At 38.3% G+C, this 17,448-nt stretch overlaps 2 protein-coding genes across 2 annotated transcripts; both read left to right on the forward strand.

Moving 5' to 3' along the window:
* Window positions 1-253: 253 nt before the first annotated feature.
* gga3a (golgi associated, gamma adaptin ear containing, ARF binding protein 3a) lies at window positions 254-12,240 on the forward strand. Its single transcript, XM_069697229.1, has 17 exons — window positions 254-290; window positions 1,662-1,746; window positions 1,909-1,984; window positions 2,084-2,182; window positions 2,273-2,396; window positions 2,584-2,687; window positions 4,580-4,660; window positions 4,862-4,999; window positions 5,206-5,287; window positions 5,499-5,624; window positions 6,563-6,775; window positions 6,905-6,972; window positions 7,063-7,472; window positions 8,098-8,306; window positions 9,394-9,563; window positions 9,756-9,866; window positions 10,475-12,240. The coding sequence occupies exons 1-17, from the start codon at window positions 254-256 to the stop codon at window positions 10,583-10,585; spliced, it is 2,244 nt and encodes a 747-aa protein (XP_069553330.1). The 3' UTR covers window positions 10,586-12,240.
* Window positions 12,241-12,965: 725 nt separating this feature from the next.
* On the forward strand, window positions 12,966-17,340 carry LOC138620228 (small ubiquitin-related modifier 2-like). The gene is made up of 4 exons (XM_069697231.1): window positions 12,966-13,184; window positions 14,154-14,285; window positions 15,006-15,077; window positions 16,830-17,340. Exons 1-4 carry the CDS (start codon window positions 12,981-12,983, stop codon window positions 16,893-16,895), a joined length of 474 nt encoding a protein of 157 aa, XP_069553332.1. The 5' UTR covers window positions 12,966-12,980; the 3' UTR covers window positions 16,896-17,340.
* The last annotated feature ends 108 nt before the right edge of the window (window positions 17,341-17,448 follow it).

Here is a 17,448-nt window from a genome sequence, read left to right on the forward strand (position 1 = left end):
CTTCCACAGCTAATATAAAAAGTAGTAGACATGAAAGAGCATTGTCATCATTTAGAATTTCAATTAATGCTAATGTTAGATTTGTTTTGGTCTCCACCGACTGCTAAGAGATAGCTCATGTCTTGGTTTTATGTTTTTGAAACCAGCGGAAAAGATCAGAAATGTTTCGTTACACTCGCAAGCACAGATTCCCAGTTGTCCGACAGCACGTGAAGGCACCAGGAGTCACGCGTTGTTTGCTCAGAGTACAAATATGGCGGATGATGGAGAGTCACTGGAGTCTTGGCTCAGTAAGTACATATTTAAAACTCTTTTTTTTTTTCCCCCACAACGTTTATTAATATTAGAGGTGTGCTCGTATGTGTTGCCTTACCGTAGGTGTCCGAAATATTGAAATATTGGACTCACGTGACATGGCTGTGGCTGAAAATGTAATGATAATTCGTCTGTGTTGTCAGTGGAGGCTAACAGTCAGTTTGCTGGTAACTGTTGGATGTCAATTGCCAAAACCAGCTTATTATGTATTTACGTATGTTGTGTTTCGTTATTGTCGGTTTGCTGGCAAAAATGCGCTTACTTTATTTAAGTAGTGACCCACAGTACGCTTTAGGATTTACCTATTGGAGAAGCACAAACATCCCCGGGCATTTTTCCTCTTAAAGTTCAAGCACTTGAAACAGGAACAGCTGTGAAGCAGTTAATTCGTGTCTTGGGTTAAGAGACAATTCATGAGGTAAAATAAACTGAAACTGTTGGGTAACAACTGACCATTGGTGGAAGAAGTAGTTCTATTGTTTACTAGAATAAAAATGACCAAAACAGCATTGTAACAACACGCAATAACAAGTTAAAGTCCTGCATAAATTCCTACTTTAAAAGTAAATGAACATAAGTTGGCTGTCAGCAGCAGTTAACATAATAAAGTAAAAGGTGCTGGTTTGTTTGGTCCCTCTGACTGATATATTTTTATATATGGCATCTTTAGATTATTAATAGTGAAGCATCAGTGTGTAAGCAGCATGTTACAGTTGTAGCTGCTGCAGGTGGAGCGAGTTTAACCTGCTTTATATCCAGTTTTATATCCAGGGACAGCAGATAAATGTGAGGTGTCGCCAGATGATTACCGAGAGAGGAAAGAATAAAAAGTTCTGATTCACAAATTTCTTTTCAGTTTTTGGACTTTTGGATATTTGCTGAAATTTCTGATTTTTAGAACATTTATTAAAATGAAACCATGTGAGAAGTTTAGTGGAGAAATCACTACTTATTACTGTTTTTAAGACGTCGGAAGACAGAAAGGTTGTAAACCACTGGTTTAATCCATGACAATGTGTTTTAATTTAAAAGCCTGTTTTATTATCCATTGTGTCAAATCATTAGCTGCCAAACAAATGTATTGGAGTAAAGAGTACAATATTTCCCTCTGAAATAGAAGAGTGGAATTAAAGTAGCATCAAATGGAAATACTCAAGCCAAGTACTGAAAAATTGTACCAAAGTAAAGTAATTGAGCTTCACTGCAAATGACTGCATTGTTTGTAAGATGGTCTCCGAAGGGATCACAAGACTCCTGCCTTAATTAGCATTCAAAGGACTGAGTTATAACTTTTGGCATAAAATGTGCTACGGGGATCATGAGAGATTGTATCTCCTCTTTTTCAGACAAAGCCACCAACCCCTCCAATAGACAGGAAGACTGGGAGTACATTATGGGCTTCTGTGATCAAATCAATAAGGAGCTGGAAGGGTATGGCCACATTCTTTCTACAAACCCAATCTTTCCCTTATCGCTGAATCACACTTATCTAATCTACTCATCAGTATCATCATTGTGCTCCACACAAGGAGCTTTATGTTGTTTGGGTTATTGAGTTAGTATTGTATTATTTCTTTCTGTGATATTTTTCAGTCCACAAATATCCGTCAGACTATTGGCATACAAGATTCAGTCTCCTCAGGAATGGGAGGCGATGCAAGCATTAACGGTCCGTAGTGTCATCACTTCACTTTTTTTCATCTGATGTCCTTCAGTATAACCTCTCACAGTTCAAACGTACTCATTCAAGCTTGTTTTACTTTTGTAGGTTCTTGAGGCTTGTATGAAGAACTGTGGGCGACGGTTTCACAATGAAGTTGGCAAATTTAAATTTTTAAATGAACTTATTAAAGTGGTTTCACCCAAAGTAAGTAACATAAAAGCCCTCTAATTACATAACTATGCAAATTTATATTTGATATCATGTAAATTATATGATGCATGTCTTATTTTTCAGTACCTTGGAGACAAAGTATCAGAAAAGGTGAAGACAAAAGTGATTGAGTTGCTGTACAGTTGGACAGTGTTTCTACCAGATGAAGCAAAGATATGTGAAGCATATCAGATGCTGAAGTCACAGGGTGAGACATCAACTACTGACAAACTGTTAAAATATGCCCACCAGACTTAATAATACAGTAAAACAATATAATTGCTGAGCAGTGACTTCCAAAAATCATACAGTGGACAGACATTTACCACTGTCTTGTGATTTACACTTCTTTAGGTAATGTCACCTGAAACTGTCTGTTGTCATTTGTATTTTAGGTATTGTTTTAGCTGATCCAGAAATCTCTCATGATGCCACATTAATTCCTTCACCTTCTCCACGACCAAAGAATCCTGTATTTGATGACGAGAAGAAGAGCAAGGTAAGGGGAACTATTTTGAGATGTCACTGTGTGAACACTGCAGCTCGCTCACTGAATGTCTCTTGTCTTATCTCTGATACAGATACTTATGTTCATGTAATTGTTTTATTGGTGGAGCACAGATCATAATCAACATCAAGATAATGCTGTCTATCTGTTATACTCAATCTTGTACTGCTACTGCACGTACTGTACAATTCTTTGTGGGTTTCAGTGTAGCTTTCATTTGGTACCTCTGTTGTCAAGTATCAAGAGTTTCTGCACATTAAGCCTGATAGACTGATGATCCACTTTTTAAAACTATGAAAGGAATAGTTTAAAAAAAAAATGTTTTCGCCTTCTTGCTGGGAGTTAGATAAGAAGATCTGTGCAGCTCTCATATCTGTCCACTGAATAAAAAGCAACAGAAAAGACAGGGTAGCTTAGCTGCTGGCTAAGCAATAGTCTTTTAGGCATTTCAGAAGTGCTGGTAAGCATTGGTAAAGCACTGGTGAAGTGAAGACAAGCACCTCTAACTAACTGGCTTACTGGCTCTGTATAAACTTTAACTTTAGACAGCGGACAGAAAGCTGTTTGCTCTTCTGCAGCCACTATGTTAAGGTAACTGTTTAGGCCTCAGAGACTGCTTTGTGTGTGTGTGTGTGTGTGTGTGTGTGTGTGTGTGTGTGTGTGTGTGTGTCACTCGTCGAGCATCTTGATGTTCATTTCGTTGCTAATGTTCACAGGTTAGAGCAGCCACACAGCCCGTGTGAGAGACGCCATCTAGACAATAGATGAGGCACCTATTTTTTTATGCGTGATACACGCGTATCCCAGCAAAAATAGAAATGGAAAAGATCTGTGATCACGTGCAATATGTAAGAAATCCGATGTAGCTTCTAATTATATCATGGCAATCGTTGAAAAGATGAAGAGCAGCGGGTTGTTTTTTTTTTATGCCCTCTCCATCTCAGTTTCTGGGTCTGTATGTGTTTGCCTGTGTGTCTTTTTGGTAACAACTCTGAACTTGTCGGACCTCAGACATTTGATAACTGATCGCCATTATCCAAGTAATACTCAATGTAGACCTATAGGCCTGGCAGTAGCTGGCTGGGCTGGCGGGACACACAGGATGTAGTGGCATCTAGTGGTGAGGTTGCAGATTGCAACCAACTGAACACCTATCACTTCACCCTGCCTTTCCAAGTGTTTGAGAGAATCTAAGGTGGCTGTGAAAAAAAAGTGCAAAATGCCTTCACTCGAGCCAGTGTTTGGTTTGTCCATCCTGGGCTACTAGAGAAACATGGTGGTGCAACATGGTTGGCTCTGTAAAAGAGGACCTGTTCTTATGTATGACTCATTCTAAGGTAACAAGAACACAGTGACTCTTAGTTTCAGGTGATTATACACAAATTAAAACGTTCTTATGATGAAAGAAAATGTTAAATATCTGCCAATAGATCCCTTAAATCTTACACACTGAACCTTTCATAGTTAAATATGTAAGTAACATAAATTTTCTCATCTACCTATAAATGAAATCTTTAAAGAAACCACAAACCGTAAACTTCTGTCATAACAATACACTTTAATGGTGTTTTCATTCTTGAATGGGAGTTTTAATTCCACCACATGCTGAAGGTATGGAGGTTTGGAAAGTTTAAAAGAGGAAGAGAAGCTCACTATTTGCCTCTCTTTTTTTACACTATCTCACACTTGTGTCAGTGAGTAAAGGCGAATTACATCATTGGTTACAGTCCACAAAAACATGTCCCGACGGTCTGTTTACTTTGTGTTGACTGCAGTTTATTTATGTGAAGTTTGTTTTCTTTTAGGGCCTGGGAGCTGGAAAGGCTTCCCTGCAGTCTGTGAACTAGTCAATGGTCACTAATGGTTCTCTTATCTCGCTGCAGAGATTAGCAGAGCTACTGAAGAGCAAAAAGCCTGAAGATCTACAAGAGGCCAATCGGCTCATCAAGAACATGGTCAAGGAGGTGTGTTGGTTTCAAATGAAATGTTTTAATTGTTATGATTGAGTTTTAATGAAACCAGAGTTCTGCCTGCTTTCTTCTTGAACATTTAAATTTAAAGTGCTGAACACGTTTCGATTTCCACCTCAAAATTCAGCTTTTCAAATCAGGTTTAATGACTTGAGTCAACAAAATCAAACTCCATTTTTTTTTTTTTTGTCTCAGGACGAGGTGAGAAGACAGAAAGCAACTAAGCAAAAAAGCACTCTGGAGGCAATCAACAACAGCGTTAAACTCCTTAATGAGATGCTCACGCACTTCAGCCCAGAAGATTCCACGGACGGAGACAGGGAGCTTATTAGGGTTTGTTCTCTTGTCAAATTAGACTCCAATGATCTTTTTAAATAAATTCACTTGTGTCTTTAGACTTTAACTGACCTTTCTTGAAAAACTCTTACAAAAGAAAAACTTCCAATTTTTCATCTCGTGACAGCAGTTCGTAGATAAGATTCAAAATGTACATTTTTTATTTTTTTTTCAGTAAATTTTAAACAAGTGTGGTTTTCCAGGAATTGTATGGTGATTGTGACAAGCTCAAGCAAACAGTGTTTCAACTTGCTACTGAGACTGAGGACAATGACAGCAGCTTGGGTAAGAAAATCCTGCAATTTGGTCCTGTTGGTTCTGTTGACATCCTCTTTGCTACTTTTGCTTGTGCTGCCATGAAACCAACATCCAATTAGACCCATATTCTGCTCACACAGTTCACACTGTGGGGCAAAAATATGATCGTTTTTTTGTTGTTGTTTTGTCAGAATGTTAACCTCATCCTGGTGTATTTTTTTTTAAATGCACATATCAGGAGACATCTTGCAGGCCAGCGATGACCTCTCCCACGTCATTCATTCCTATAAGAAGATTGTGGAAGGTGACACCATCAATGGAGAGATTGAAGCAGCACAACAAAGACGAACATCAGTCAATCAAGGTAAAGTTTAAACGGGTAATTTAAAGTTACAGTTCACCTCGTCATTGTATGTTTGCAGAATTACTGTAACTATTGGTACATTTGGTAAGTTAGATTTGGACATGTTTTCAATTGTCCTAAAGGTCAACATGTGGAATATATAGTATTGGCTTTCATTTTGTTCATATAAAAAATGATCAATACTGTCACCACAATAAATGTTCATAGGCGGAGAAACCTGTAGACTATGTTTTGAAATGTGTGCAAAGAACCAGCCTTTGGCTACTGTTATTGTAGGGAGTTATTTAGTTGCATCAGGAGTCTTAACCAATATGTAGTGTCGGGTCAGGACACGGAGACTGGAATTTCTTCAACAGAACTTTACTGAAGTTGGATGCATCAGGTACATGGGCACAATTGCTTACAGTCCTTAAGTCCAACACATCAGGACTGTGTGTGTGTGTGTGTGTGTGTGTGTGTGTGTGTGTGTGTGTGTGTGTGTGTGTGTGTGTGTGTGTGTGTGTGTGTGTGTGTGTGTGTGTGTGTGTGTGTGTGTGTGTGTGTGATCTGTACTAAAGACTAATTATCATTACTAACTGGATAAACAAAATACACTGCAATTACTATTTATATGATACTATTAAGGTAATCAAAATTCAACGTAACTCTTAGAACAACAGAGGTATTGTCAAACATAAATACACCTCTTAAAGGGTAAGAAGGCACACAAAGCAGACCAGTGACAACAATAGTAGAACGTTTGGAAGACAAGTTAATAAACATAGTATGCACTTTACTCACATCTGTATGTGTCACTGCTGCTGGCAGAAATGTAAAAACGGTGTTGACCCTTTAAACTGTGCTTGACAAATAGATGACGACAAGTTGTAACACTTATTCAAGTACATTCAGAACATAAACTTGCTTTGTAGTGCTGATGTTTTTTCTCTCTTTAACAGGCACTGGAAGCACAAAACAGTCAGAGATTCTGATTGATCTGGTGGGTCTGGACATTCAGAACCACTCCCCACCCAAGCAGCAACCTCCAGCATCTTCGCAGTCTTTCCCTGCTGACCTGCTGTGTGGATCGGCTGCCACTGACCCTCAGTCCCGGAGGCTTAGCGCACCCTCTGCAGCACTGTCACTCTTGGATGAAGAGCTGCTGTCTTTAGGTAGCATGCAGGATGATGCCGTTGATATCATTGTAATTTTTTTTTCATTGCAACATGGGACGTTAACTGTATGAAAATGTCTTTACATTTCAATATGACATGTTTTGAGACATTTGTGTTTTTGTCCAGGCTTCAATGAACCTGCTCTTAGTGAATCAACACATAAAAGCCTGAGCAATCATTTGCCATCTTTACAGGTATTTTAAATTAATAGAAATAATTAATATTCATTTAAAGTACTATATTTTTTTGGAAATAACAGTGTTTTTCATTACTATGCATTCCAGGATTCCAGTCAAGATTTGGGTCTTCTTGACACCACTTTGCTGACAGTTCCTGCATTCTCTACATCTCCACTCTTTCTAGATGCCCTCTCTACAACAATAGCTCCAATTAGTCCTACCCAGACATTTGACTCTTCCTTAAACCTTCTAGGCCCTGTCTGTTCCACACCTGCGGTTTCTACAGCATCTGTCTCAACAACATCAGTCATATTCCCACAACCTCTCAGTTCAGTACTCACCACCATGGCCTCAGCTTCTCCCCCTCAGCCATTCAGCATGACTTCTGCTCCCTCAGTCACCCCGGTCACTCCACAACCGGTCTCCATGTCATCTGGAGTCTCCCACTTGCTCTCAACTTCTCTCAATCACAATGTGCAAGACCTAGCCTTATTGGATCTGGGCAGTACTAATAAGTAAGTAATACATGTTCCATGAGCTAAAACTGGGTAGACTGGGACAGTTCATCCATCTTTTACACATAGTATCTTGCATGATTCATCCAATTTTTTGAAAAACTCAGTAAATGGTGCATGCCTTTGGTTCTTTCTTGCAATTTTTGAAATTCCACTGGCCTGGCCTCAATGGGTGTCGAAACACTCGAGTTTAAAGGAGCTTTTTAGATGCTTAACAATATTTTGCAATATGAAATTTCAAGTGCATTTCAAGCACTAGTCTGTAAATGGCAGACTGATACGCAAGACTCCATTAACCCTGAAGACATAAACTTAGGTGAACCAATACCTACGTAACAGTGTTTTTTACACTGTAACTAGGCAACGTAGAATAGTTTGTACATGTGGCATATAAGAGTCCTTTGTGTTGTATCAGTGTCTGTTAATATGATGCCAAGTGCCTTTGCATTCTATTATTAATGAATAAACCTAACTGCAATATTTGTCTTAAAATTGCAGGTAGTATTTTATTTCACTCTCCTTTTGTTACCAGTGCCATCATAGGTTATATGTGTTTATGCCTGTCATTTTGAATGAAAACATTTTGGAGTGAAGGTCTGCATGGTCCTGCTCCTCTGTCTTCCAGTCTTAGTGTCACCTCCACCACATCCACCTCATTGATCACTGGAGGAATGCAAGGAAGGTCTACTCCTCCAGCTGCCAAGAGTCAGGCAGATGACAGCCCTCTGTTACGCTCTCTGTCCCCCATCATCCCCCTAAACCAGGCCAGTCCAGGCAGGGTACAAGAGGTCTCCCTGGCCAATGTGTTTGTCCCTTTGGATGCCATCAAGCCAAGTAAGTCCTAGGAAGTAAACTTTATGATTATGTGGGTGTGTTTTAGGAGTAATATTTCACATATCTTATATTTTTGGGTGTATAGACAAGTTTTACAAAAAATATGAATAATGGAAGGCCATCAAATTAGTCGCAAGTTAGTTCATGACCCTAGGGTCCAGTTTTAGGCACTAAAAGTAAGGATACTCAAAATTCATGCCAATTATTTGTATGCATTAAACAGAAAAAAATAACCTAAATCAAATCACCTGTTCCACTGTTTCTTTGGATTTAGTTTGTCGTGGAGATCAGAGCTCTGTGGGAGGGATAGTAATCAAACCTCCAAAGGGCCTTAATGTTTTGGTGGCCACTCCACATGAGTTTAATTAGTTAAAAAAAAATTAATTTAGGTTCCACTAAAAATTACCAATTTGAAGGCTTTATAGGAGGCTGCAAAAAGCTTTGAAATCTCCATAAACTAGTAGTTGAGTCCAATTCTACGTGAAAAATGGTTTTATATCCTCAAAAATGAAAATGACATAAATTAAGTGGATATTGTTCTTCTGACAACCACAGTGATTCAAAGAATTGGTTGCCTTTCAACAATTAAAGTCTAAAATTAAGTTCTTTCCTAATCTCCTCATGTAATTAAAATACCCCGTAGAGAAGATAATCACCACAGAGATTTTAACTAAATAATTGATTGTTATTACATGTAACAGGTAATTTTTGTAAACTTCCAACTGTTTCTTGTCTCAAAATAACAGCTTCTTTTATAGACTGAAAATCTAAACATGAGACATTACTACCACTTAGTGGTGGCAGTGGCAAATTTATTAAAAGGTGGAACAAGAGACCGGGTGAAATTATACCCCATTATAACAATTGAGATATTTTATACATTCTGAATTATGTAATGAAATGAGTTACCGGAGCATTTGAAACAATATGAGGGGTTGTATTTGTTAAAAAAAAAAAAAAAAAAAAAAAAAAGGGTCTTTGCTTTAAAACACTAGCTGACTCAAATGGCTGTGGGTGACGAGAGTCCTATGTGCCCCCACAACCTATGTAGTGATCACCTTTTTCTTTTCTCCTTTATGTCTCTTAGGTAAAGTGTGTCCTTTGACAGCATATGACAAAAACGGAGTTTGTGTTCTACTGCATTTTGCGACTGACTGCCCACCCGGCAGGTCTGATGTGCTGGTGATGGTGGCATCCATGCTTAACACAGCCCCACAGCCTGTCAGGAACATTGTTCTACAAGCTGCTGTGCCCAAGGTAAAACCTGACATGCATGTATGAAATCTGTGTTACTGCATAGACAGCAACACAGTATGGATTTATATTTAGAAGCATTCATTTAGGCAGATGTACCACTCATGAAATTTAATATTTTTGTGAAAATGAAATTAAGGTGGGTGGCAGCTTATGTTTAATGTACATGGATGTTCTGTTCTGCCCATTGTCCAGACGATGAAAGTGAGACTGCAGCCACCTTCAGGCACAGAGCTGGCTCCTTTTAACCCAATACTTCCCCCTGCTGCCATCACTCAGGTCATGCTGCTTGCCAATCCTCTCAAGGTAGAGATCAGCCTTTTTTGATGTTCATATGCATAAAAGGTTGCACAACGTATACATTTAGATTTCTATTTCCATTTTTAATATAAAGCATGTCTGTAGGCAATATAAATCGTGTCAAAACACTCAGTCCACAGAGAACTGCACACAGACTTTATTCCGCAGCTGTGCCGTTTGGACTTTGGTCAGTTTGTGATGTCAAACAATGATACTCGTGTCATATATCCACCCTCCAATCGAGCCACTGTCCAGCCTTCTATGTGAAAGGAAACACAGAGCAGTTATTCCATTGTGGAGCTTCAGAGAGATGCCTCAGAGATGAGGTGTAAATCTGTATGGATATGTTTTTTTGTACTAACAACCACAAAAAATATCTTCTTATGGATCAAGACTGCAAAAAAAACATCGGAAAGGTGTGAAATATGTAACCTTTAAACATTGTATACACTGACAGAGCACTCTGCACCTCTTAGCTGTGTTTTTATCCATGATTCAAATCATACAGTATTCCTTTGAGGATGTAATAAACAGTACAGTGCACACGAACTTTTGTGTTCCAGAAAGCTAAAGAGAGCTGCCAAGCTGAGTGTGTCTGTGTTTATGTTTTGCAGGAAAAGGTTAGGATGAGATACAAGCTGACATTCACTCTGGGACAGCAGCCTTTCACAGAGGTGGGGGAGGTGGATGAGTTCCCGCCTGCTGATAGATGGGGGGCTCTATAGCCACGCCTACCCATTTAGGATGACCAGACATGACAAGACTTCTTCAGCAATTCAGTTTGTACACCAACAAGGTCAAAATAGGCAGAAAAGGAAGGCTTTTAGAGAAAGCTTAAATATATTATACACTTTAATGGACCTTGAGATGGCCCACTGAAGTAGCCAAAGTTCTGTAGCGTACATCCAACTTTACTACAATGCCAGTAGTAGTCAGTGAGATACAGTAACAAATGATGTGGGCTAGTTGAATGTGGATGGTGGTTGTTTGGTGAAGTTTTATATTTTTATTATTAAGTTGTTAGTACTATTATACCCTTTTGCTCTCAGTTTACTCCGGTCTCCCAAATCATATTTTATATTCTGATAATAACTTATTCTGAGGGGCAGGAAGTCTTAAGTAGAGCAAAAACACATGTTTAGGTTAGGTTAGGTTAGGTAGTTACTTTATTAATCCCCGAGGGGATTTTTTTTTTTTTTTAAAGGAGATTGTGAAGTCGTGGTCTTATGAACATATGAACACAACCTGAATTTCACATGATTTCCTGCTTAATAAGTATAATAAAAATGTTTAATTCTGAAGATATAGGACTGGACCAGACAAGAGCCCCTCTGTTGCTAAATAGTAGGCAATCATGGGAATTGGCTATGCTCAATTTACTTCTACAAACATGGCACACAGTTACTACAGAATATGTCCTCTGTAATTTTTTTTACCAAATTGTAGCTCAAACTCTTTTACTTAGCGCTGTTTTTAGATTTATTTGTTTTGGGGTTGTTTTTATGTGGATCTTTTTTCAGTATTTATTATCATGAATGTATTTATTTTGGTTTTGGGAGGAAGGTATCCAATCTGTTGTTGACTTACTCTGTGGTGTTACAATTGACAGCTCTAGTCCCTCTGCATGCTCCTCTTATGATTGCAGTGAGGGACGCACAAGTAAGTTATGGTCTAAGAGTATTTAATGTCACCAAATATTCAGACAGACATTTTAGAATATGTTACATTATTTTTCAAGCCAGTGGTGTGTTCGGATTAATTCCATGTCCAAGCCATGAAATCTGGATTGAATATAGAAATCCCTCCTGGATAAAACAGTCGCCTTGAGCCACTTAGGGTATGCAGCTGAGCTTTGCACTGAATAGCTTGTGCTACATCTGGCAAAGAAAAGATGACTAATATCATCTGCCAGATGTAGCACAAGCTATTCAGTGCAAGGCTCAGCTGCATACACTAAGTGGACATGTGTAAGGAAGTGCAGCTCTACATACAAAAAGGAATATTGTTTGAAGCTAAAATGCCATATATACATTTGACCTGGTCTGGCTAGAAACTAAGCAAGAGGGGTAGATAATTTTCTCTTGAGTCAAGTGTAAATCTCTTTTTGTGTTGGAGTTTTCTGTTTCAAACTAGTAAAAAAAAAAAAAAAGCTTTGAGAAAATACAGTATATCAGAAGGGAAAACTTAATTCAAAGTATTACTCTTACCATGTGTTCATCCAAAACTGTGACTTAATTTGTTGTCTTTTGGGGGCTATTAGAGCTTTACAGGATATCCTCTTCATATATCTTATAAGAATATTTATTTGTGTTAAATTAACTTGTCATTTTTTTGAAGAATTATTTCTGCGCATGAAAAAATAAATAAGGATCTATTTGTATTGCACTTTTCACATTTTACCTTATTTTCAAGTGCTTAAAAACTAATATCAACTTAGCTGTGTATTAACCACAACATCGTTGATTTATTTAAAATGGCTATCAATCATATTTACATTATTGACTGAAGTAAAAGTTAAAGTGCTGCAGTGTCGAAATACTTTACTGTTGATGCAGCAGAGAGAAACCTTGTGTTTTCATATTATACTACTGAATTGTTGCTGATGCAAGGATGTTTAAGCAATTTGTGTGGTTAACTTCTTGATATGCTGTATCATTTTGTGTGTGTGTGTGTGTGTGTGTGTGTGTGTGTGTGTGTGTGTGTGTGTGTGTGTGTGTGTGTGTGTGTGTGTGTGTGTGTGTGTGTGTGTGTGTGTGTGTGTGTGTGTGTGTTGACCTCTTAGCAGCCACAGGGGAGGAAATGGAAAAGTGGAAGTCGTAATGATTACATAAGGACACAGTGACCTTAATGGGACTTTCCACATGATTAGACACGCAATAAGCTGGACTTAGTTATTACTGTCACCAAAAACAGCAGACCACTTTCTTGTTAACTGAAGGAAATGTAACTCTGCCCCTGTCAGCCCTAATATTTTCATTAGGGAGTAAAAAGTCTTAAAAAAAAAAAAAAAAAAAAAGTCTGGAGAGCGGTTGAAGTGGCCCAGGCAGGAAAGTGCGTGGTCAGCTTGCTGAAGGAAAAGGTTGGGGGGGGGGGGTGAAAGGGGGAAAACTCTGCAACAAAATGGTGCGTGCAGGAGACAACGTGGTCCTGAGGATGGCGGTAATGCAACCCCGGAGCTGCGAAGCAGCCGCCGTTAAACTCCCAAAGAAGAGCGCTGCACCGCAGGACCGCAACCGACGACGCAAAGTTGCGCGCCAGACAGGCGCAGTCGCAGCAGGCAGACAAACAGGCACAGCAGCAGACATGGCCGACGAAAAGCCCAAGGTGAAGAGCGGACTTTGTATGGGAGGGGGTGGAGGGCGGTGTGTGTGTGTGTGGGGGGGTTTCTTATAGCGTGCGCTCAATGTTTGTACATCGGCTGTAGCGGTGATATTGTGGAAAGCCGTCTGTGGAGATGTGTTTTTTTTTTTTAAGCGTTCGCGTTATTCCGATGAACGCGTTCAGCTTCAGACCTGAGCTAACGTTAGCCAGCGAGCTAGCGGGAGGCATTAGCATAATAAGCTAATGTGGCTAATGCGCCCGAGTCCGGAGGAATGAAATAAATTATGTTTTCTAATCTTTGTTAAGATACATTTAATCAACACCTTTTTTTTTTTTTTTTTTTTTTTTTTTTTTATTAAATGCTGCTATCGTATAGTGATAAACGTGTAATTTGAAGTGTCGGAAGTTATCCCATGTTCAGGAAACTTTAGCGAGATACCAAAGAAAAGTGAGTTTCCAGATTTAAATTTTGATGAGAAACAGATGTTGTTGTTGTTTTTTTTAGATGTTTGTGTTAAAAAAAAAAAATAAAAAAAAAAAATCGTTCACTTCAAATGGTTTTCATGCGCTCACCACCGACTCGCACCAAAATCCCCAGGAAGTTGGGTTTTTGATGATGATGCGAGTGATCGTTTCCAACCTGGGTAGTAGGCCGATGGGCATCCTGGTACATTTAGGCCATTGTCAATGGACTTGCTTGTGCTAATGCTAAAGCTAACGTTATAATTTCGCCTTGTGTTGATTGATCTGAGATCTGCCTGTCACGGGCACATGTGACTGATTTTAAAAGTAAATCCACTCACATTCTGTGAATTATTATTATTATTTTTTTTTTTATCTCACCTTGTATGCAATATTTATAGTTGTGTGTAACCCAAAAGTGATTGTTTGGGATTTGTTGTTGTGGGCTCTCTTTTTTTTTTTTTTGAAGCAACTTTGTCTTTGTGCATAATTGTTTTGTGTCTTTTTCAGGAGGGAGTGAAGACGGAGAACAATGAGCACATCAACTTGAAAGTGGCCGGGCAGGATGGCTCAGTGGTGCAGTTTAAGATTAAGAGGCACACTCCTCTCAGCAAATTGATGAAAGCTTACTGTGAACGGCAGGTGAGACCATTTTTGAGACGCAATTTTAATGCCGCTCAAAAAAAAAAAAACGAGTCACCGAAATAGGCCATTCTCAAATGGGAGAGCGGCGACTTAGTTGAGGAATATAGTATCCTCATGTTTTATAGCCCAATTAAGAATAGTCCGTATTTTCTTTGATTATTACCCATTACATTTTATTGCTCTTCCCATTTTGATAGTAGACACTCAGAAAATACGAATACCGCGTTATTGTGACACATGTTTACATTGTTCTTCAATCAAATTGAAACCATAAACATGATCTCTTGTTTGGTAAAAGTTTACAGAACCACTTTTTTTCCTTTTCTATTTTGATTTTAACGGTATTTGCCAATTCTGTCGTTACGTGGTTGCAGAGTGTTTGTTATTAAGATATCATCGGCTGACTATTTTAGTCAATATTCTCCTTCCCTTCTGCTCTCTTTGTGTTACCGTTTTTAGAATCACTGTCACAACGGGAAACACATTGAAAGTAGCAGGCGTTGACAAAGATTTGGATCATACGATGTGGCAGGCCTGCTTCGTTCTTTTGGTCTTTTGTGGGGATTTATCCATTTTAATGGCAGGGATCACCTCCCTGTGTGTAAATGTTTCACCAAAACATCTTCTTAAACAAAACTTAAACTGTAGATCATCTTGTTTCCCCATAAAGGTGATTTTAACTGTTTAAACATAACATTCCTCTTTTTTTCCGCCCAGGGGCTGTCAATGAGGCAAATACGATTTCGATTTGACGGCCAGCCAATCAATGAAACAGATACACCGTCACAGGTAAGGTCACTCCCCCTCGCCCAACCTTCAAATGTGCACCTTTAGAATCACTGTGTTATCATGAGCTATGATGACAGAGTAATGACCCTGAACCCTACTGGTTTGTGTTGCATGGCTCAGATTTACACTTTGTCAGTTTTTATGTTGTAGACCATTTCAAGTATTACAAGACAGCTGTTGAATAAGCGATGAGTTGATCACCAGTAAATGGATGTAATGGCTGTCACTGGCTGACTAATAAAGTTAGATTGTTGGTTGGGTTTATGTCACGTGACTGACAGTAGACGTCACTACTGGTCGACTGAATGCCGTGCCTTACTGTATACGTTTCAAATCGAAAGCCTAAGTTTCAAATTTAAAGCCTTTAAGCGTTTAATACACACGCCAGCCATATAGTAGGTTTTGGCCTGGTTTTGTAAAATAAAACAGTACATTTTGCATCGAGTAGGCCTGTATTAATGTGGGATTTTGATAATATGTACTATAGCACAGTTGTTTGTGCATTAGTGCGCACACACATACACACAGTGAGGGGGGAAAAGCTGCACTTCAGAACCAACACATCTGTTAAAATACAGTTGTAATATTTTTAGTTATTTTTCAAAAAGCTATTTTTGAGCTTTAATGTTTAAACACTTTCAAATGTTTTGAAAAGTTCTTGTACTATTTTATTTAAAAGGCTTTGTTTTTAAAAAGCCCTGTCAATGTTTTAAAAGATGTTTTCAATGTGTTAAATTCTCAAAATCTGTTTCAATGTTTTAAAACGCTGCCATTATTTTAAGATCCATGCCCGGTGTCTTGCCAGGGCCTTCCACTTCCATTGTCCTCCACTGTCTTTCACATCATATTTGCACAGATGCCGTATAGATATGTATGTAATAAACCGTCTGATTATAAGCTGTTACTTGAAAATGTTTCGCTCTGCTCCTTGATTTCTATTTTTGTTTAGAAGCACATGCACTCTTTAAGAAAAAAGTTTGCGTAGAGCCCTCATTTTTAATTATAATTTCTTTTAATTAATCATGCAAAAATTCTTATTTCAGCTTCAATGTCAATATTTTCTGGTTCTTCTAGTCCTCCATGAGAATAAACTAAATTTATTTTTGTCATGGACTGTTGGTTAAGACAAAACAAGACATTTTAAGCTGCGCTTTGGAAAATGTTGGTTGACATTTTTCATCATTTTTGGACATTTTGAAGACCAAACAACTAATTGATTAATTGACTAATTGCAGAACTAATCTATACAATACTTTTAAATCAGTGAAACTGTATATAATTCTAAATAAATGTTATTTAGATACAGAAATGGCACTAAGGTATTTGCAGGTGGATGCTGTTTTACATTACCATGCTCTTAATGTTTCCTGTAATGTACCTTGCATTCCAAGTTGAAGTTGCTTAATTATGTCTTATAGCTTGACAGTCTGAAATAATGAATCAACTTTTCTTAAATTTGCAAACTGTGCCATCACACAGCAGTGGAAAAAAATGGTTTTATGACTAGGAGTTTCTCCGCTGTGAATCTACTTGAGTTTTGATTTGAGGGTGGATGTGCTTTGATTTCAGCCTTGTCCAGTATCATAAAATATGTCACGGTGCTTGTGCACAGACAAAGCGGAAAGTTTAATACCATTAAGCAGCTACGAACAACTTGGAGCCGTGTTAAAGGCGTGCCGCTTCTGTATGTATTTAGATCAGGTACAGCTCCACTAACAGACTCTCAACTAACATTTCAACTTTTTCCTACAGCTAGAAATGGAGGACGAAGATACAATTGATGTGTTCCAACAGCAAACCGGAGGCTGTAATCTTTAAAGACTGTTTCCTATGAACATCCCTACCTCCCCTTTTCGTCCCTGATATCTTTGTTATACCCAGTCTTCAAACGCTCATGATCAGTGTTGATACCATCCAGTGGAATACTTGTACAAAATGCTCAAAGGCGGCAGCACAGTTGGTTTAGCATTTAATCATACTCTATGCTCACACGTCTGAACTGCGCCGTGTAGACAACTTGTAAGCTGCAGTGAGTCTAATGTGCTGAAGAAATTAAAAGCTTGACATAAAAAGTTTTGTCTTTCTTTTTTTTCTAAAAATTTGGAATAAATTCATTTTGTTGTTTGTTTGTTTTTTTTTGTACTTTTTGTTTCAGTTCAGATAGAATTTTGTCATTGTTAAGTAAGCCTGTGTTTTAAATTCACTGACATCTGTTGTTACTATGAAAATGTATTATTGGAATAAATTGAGTCTTTTTTTTTTTTACATATTTCTCTGGTGTTTTTTTTTTTTTTGTATCATTCCCACATCTTAATATTTCTGCTGCCATGTTCCAAAAAGTCAGTCGCAGATGCTAATTTCATTTCCCACT

This window comes from Brachyistius frenatus, unplaced genomic scaffold (assembly GCF_029030835.1).
Source record: "Brachyistius frenatus isolate BFR_SWC_R1_liver_20210118 unplaced genomic scaffold, ASM2903083v1 Contig_23, whole genome shotgun sequence".
In the NCBI taxonomy this organism is placed as follows: Eukaryota; Metazoa; Chordata; class Actinopteri; family Embiotocidae; genus Brachyistius; species Brachyistius frenatus.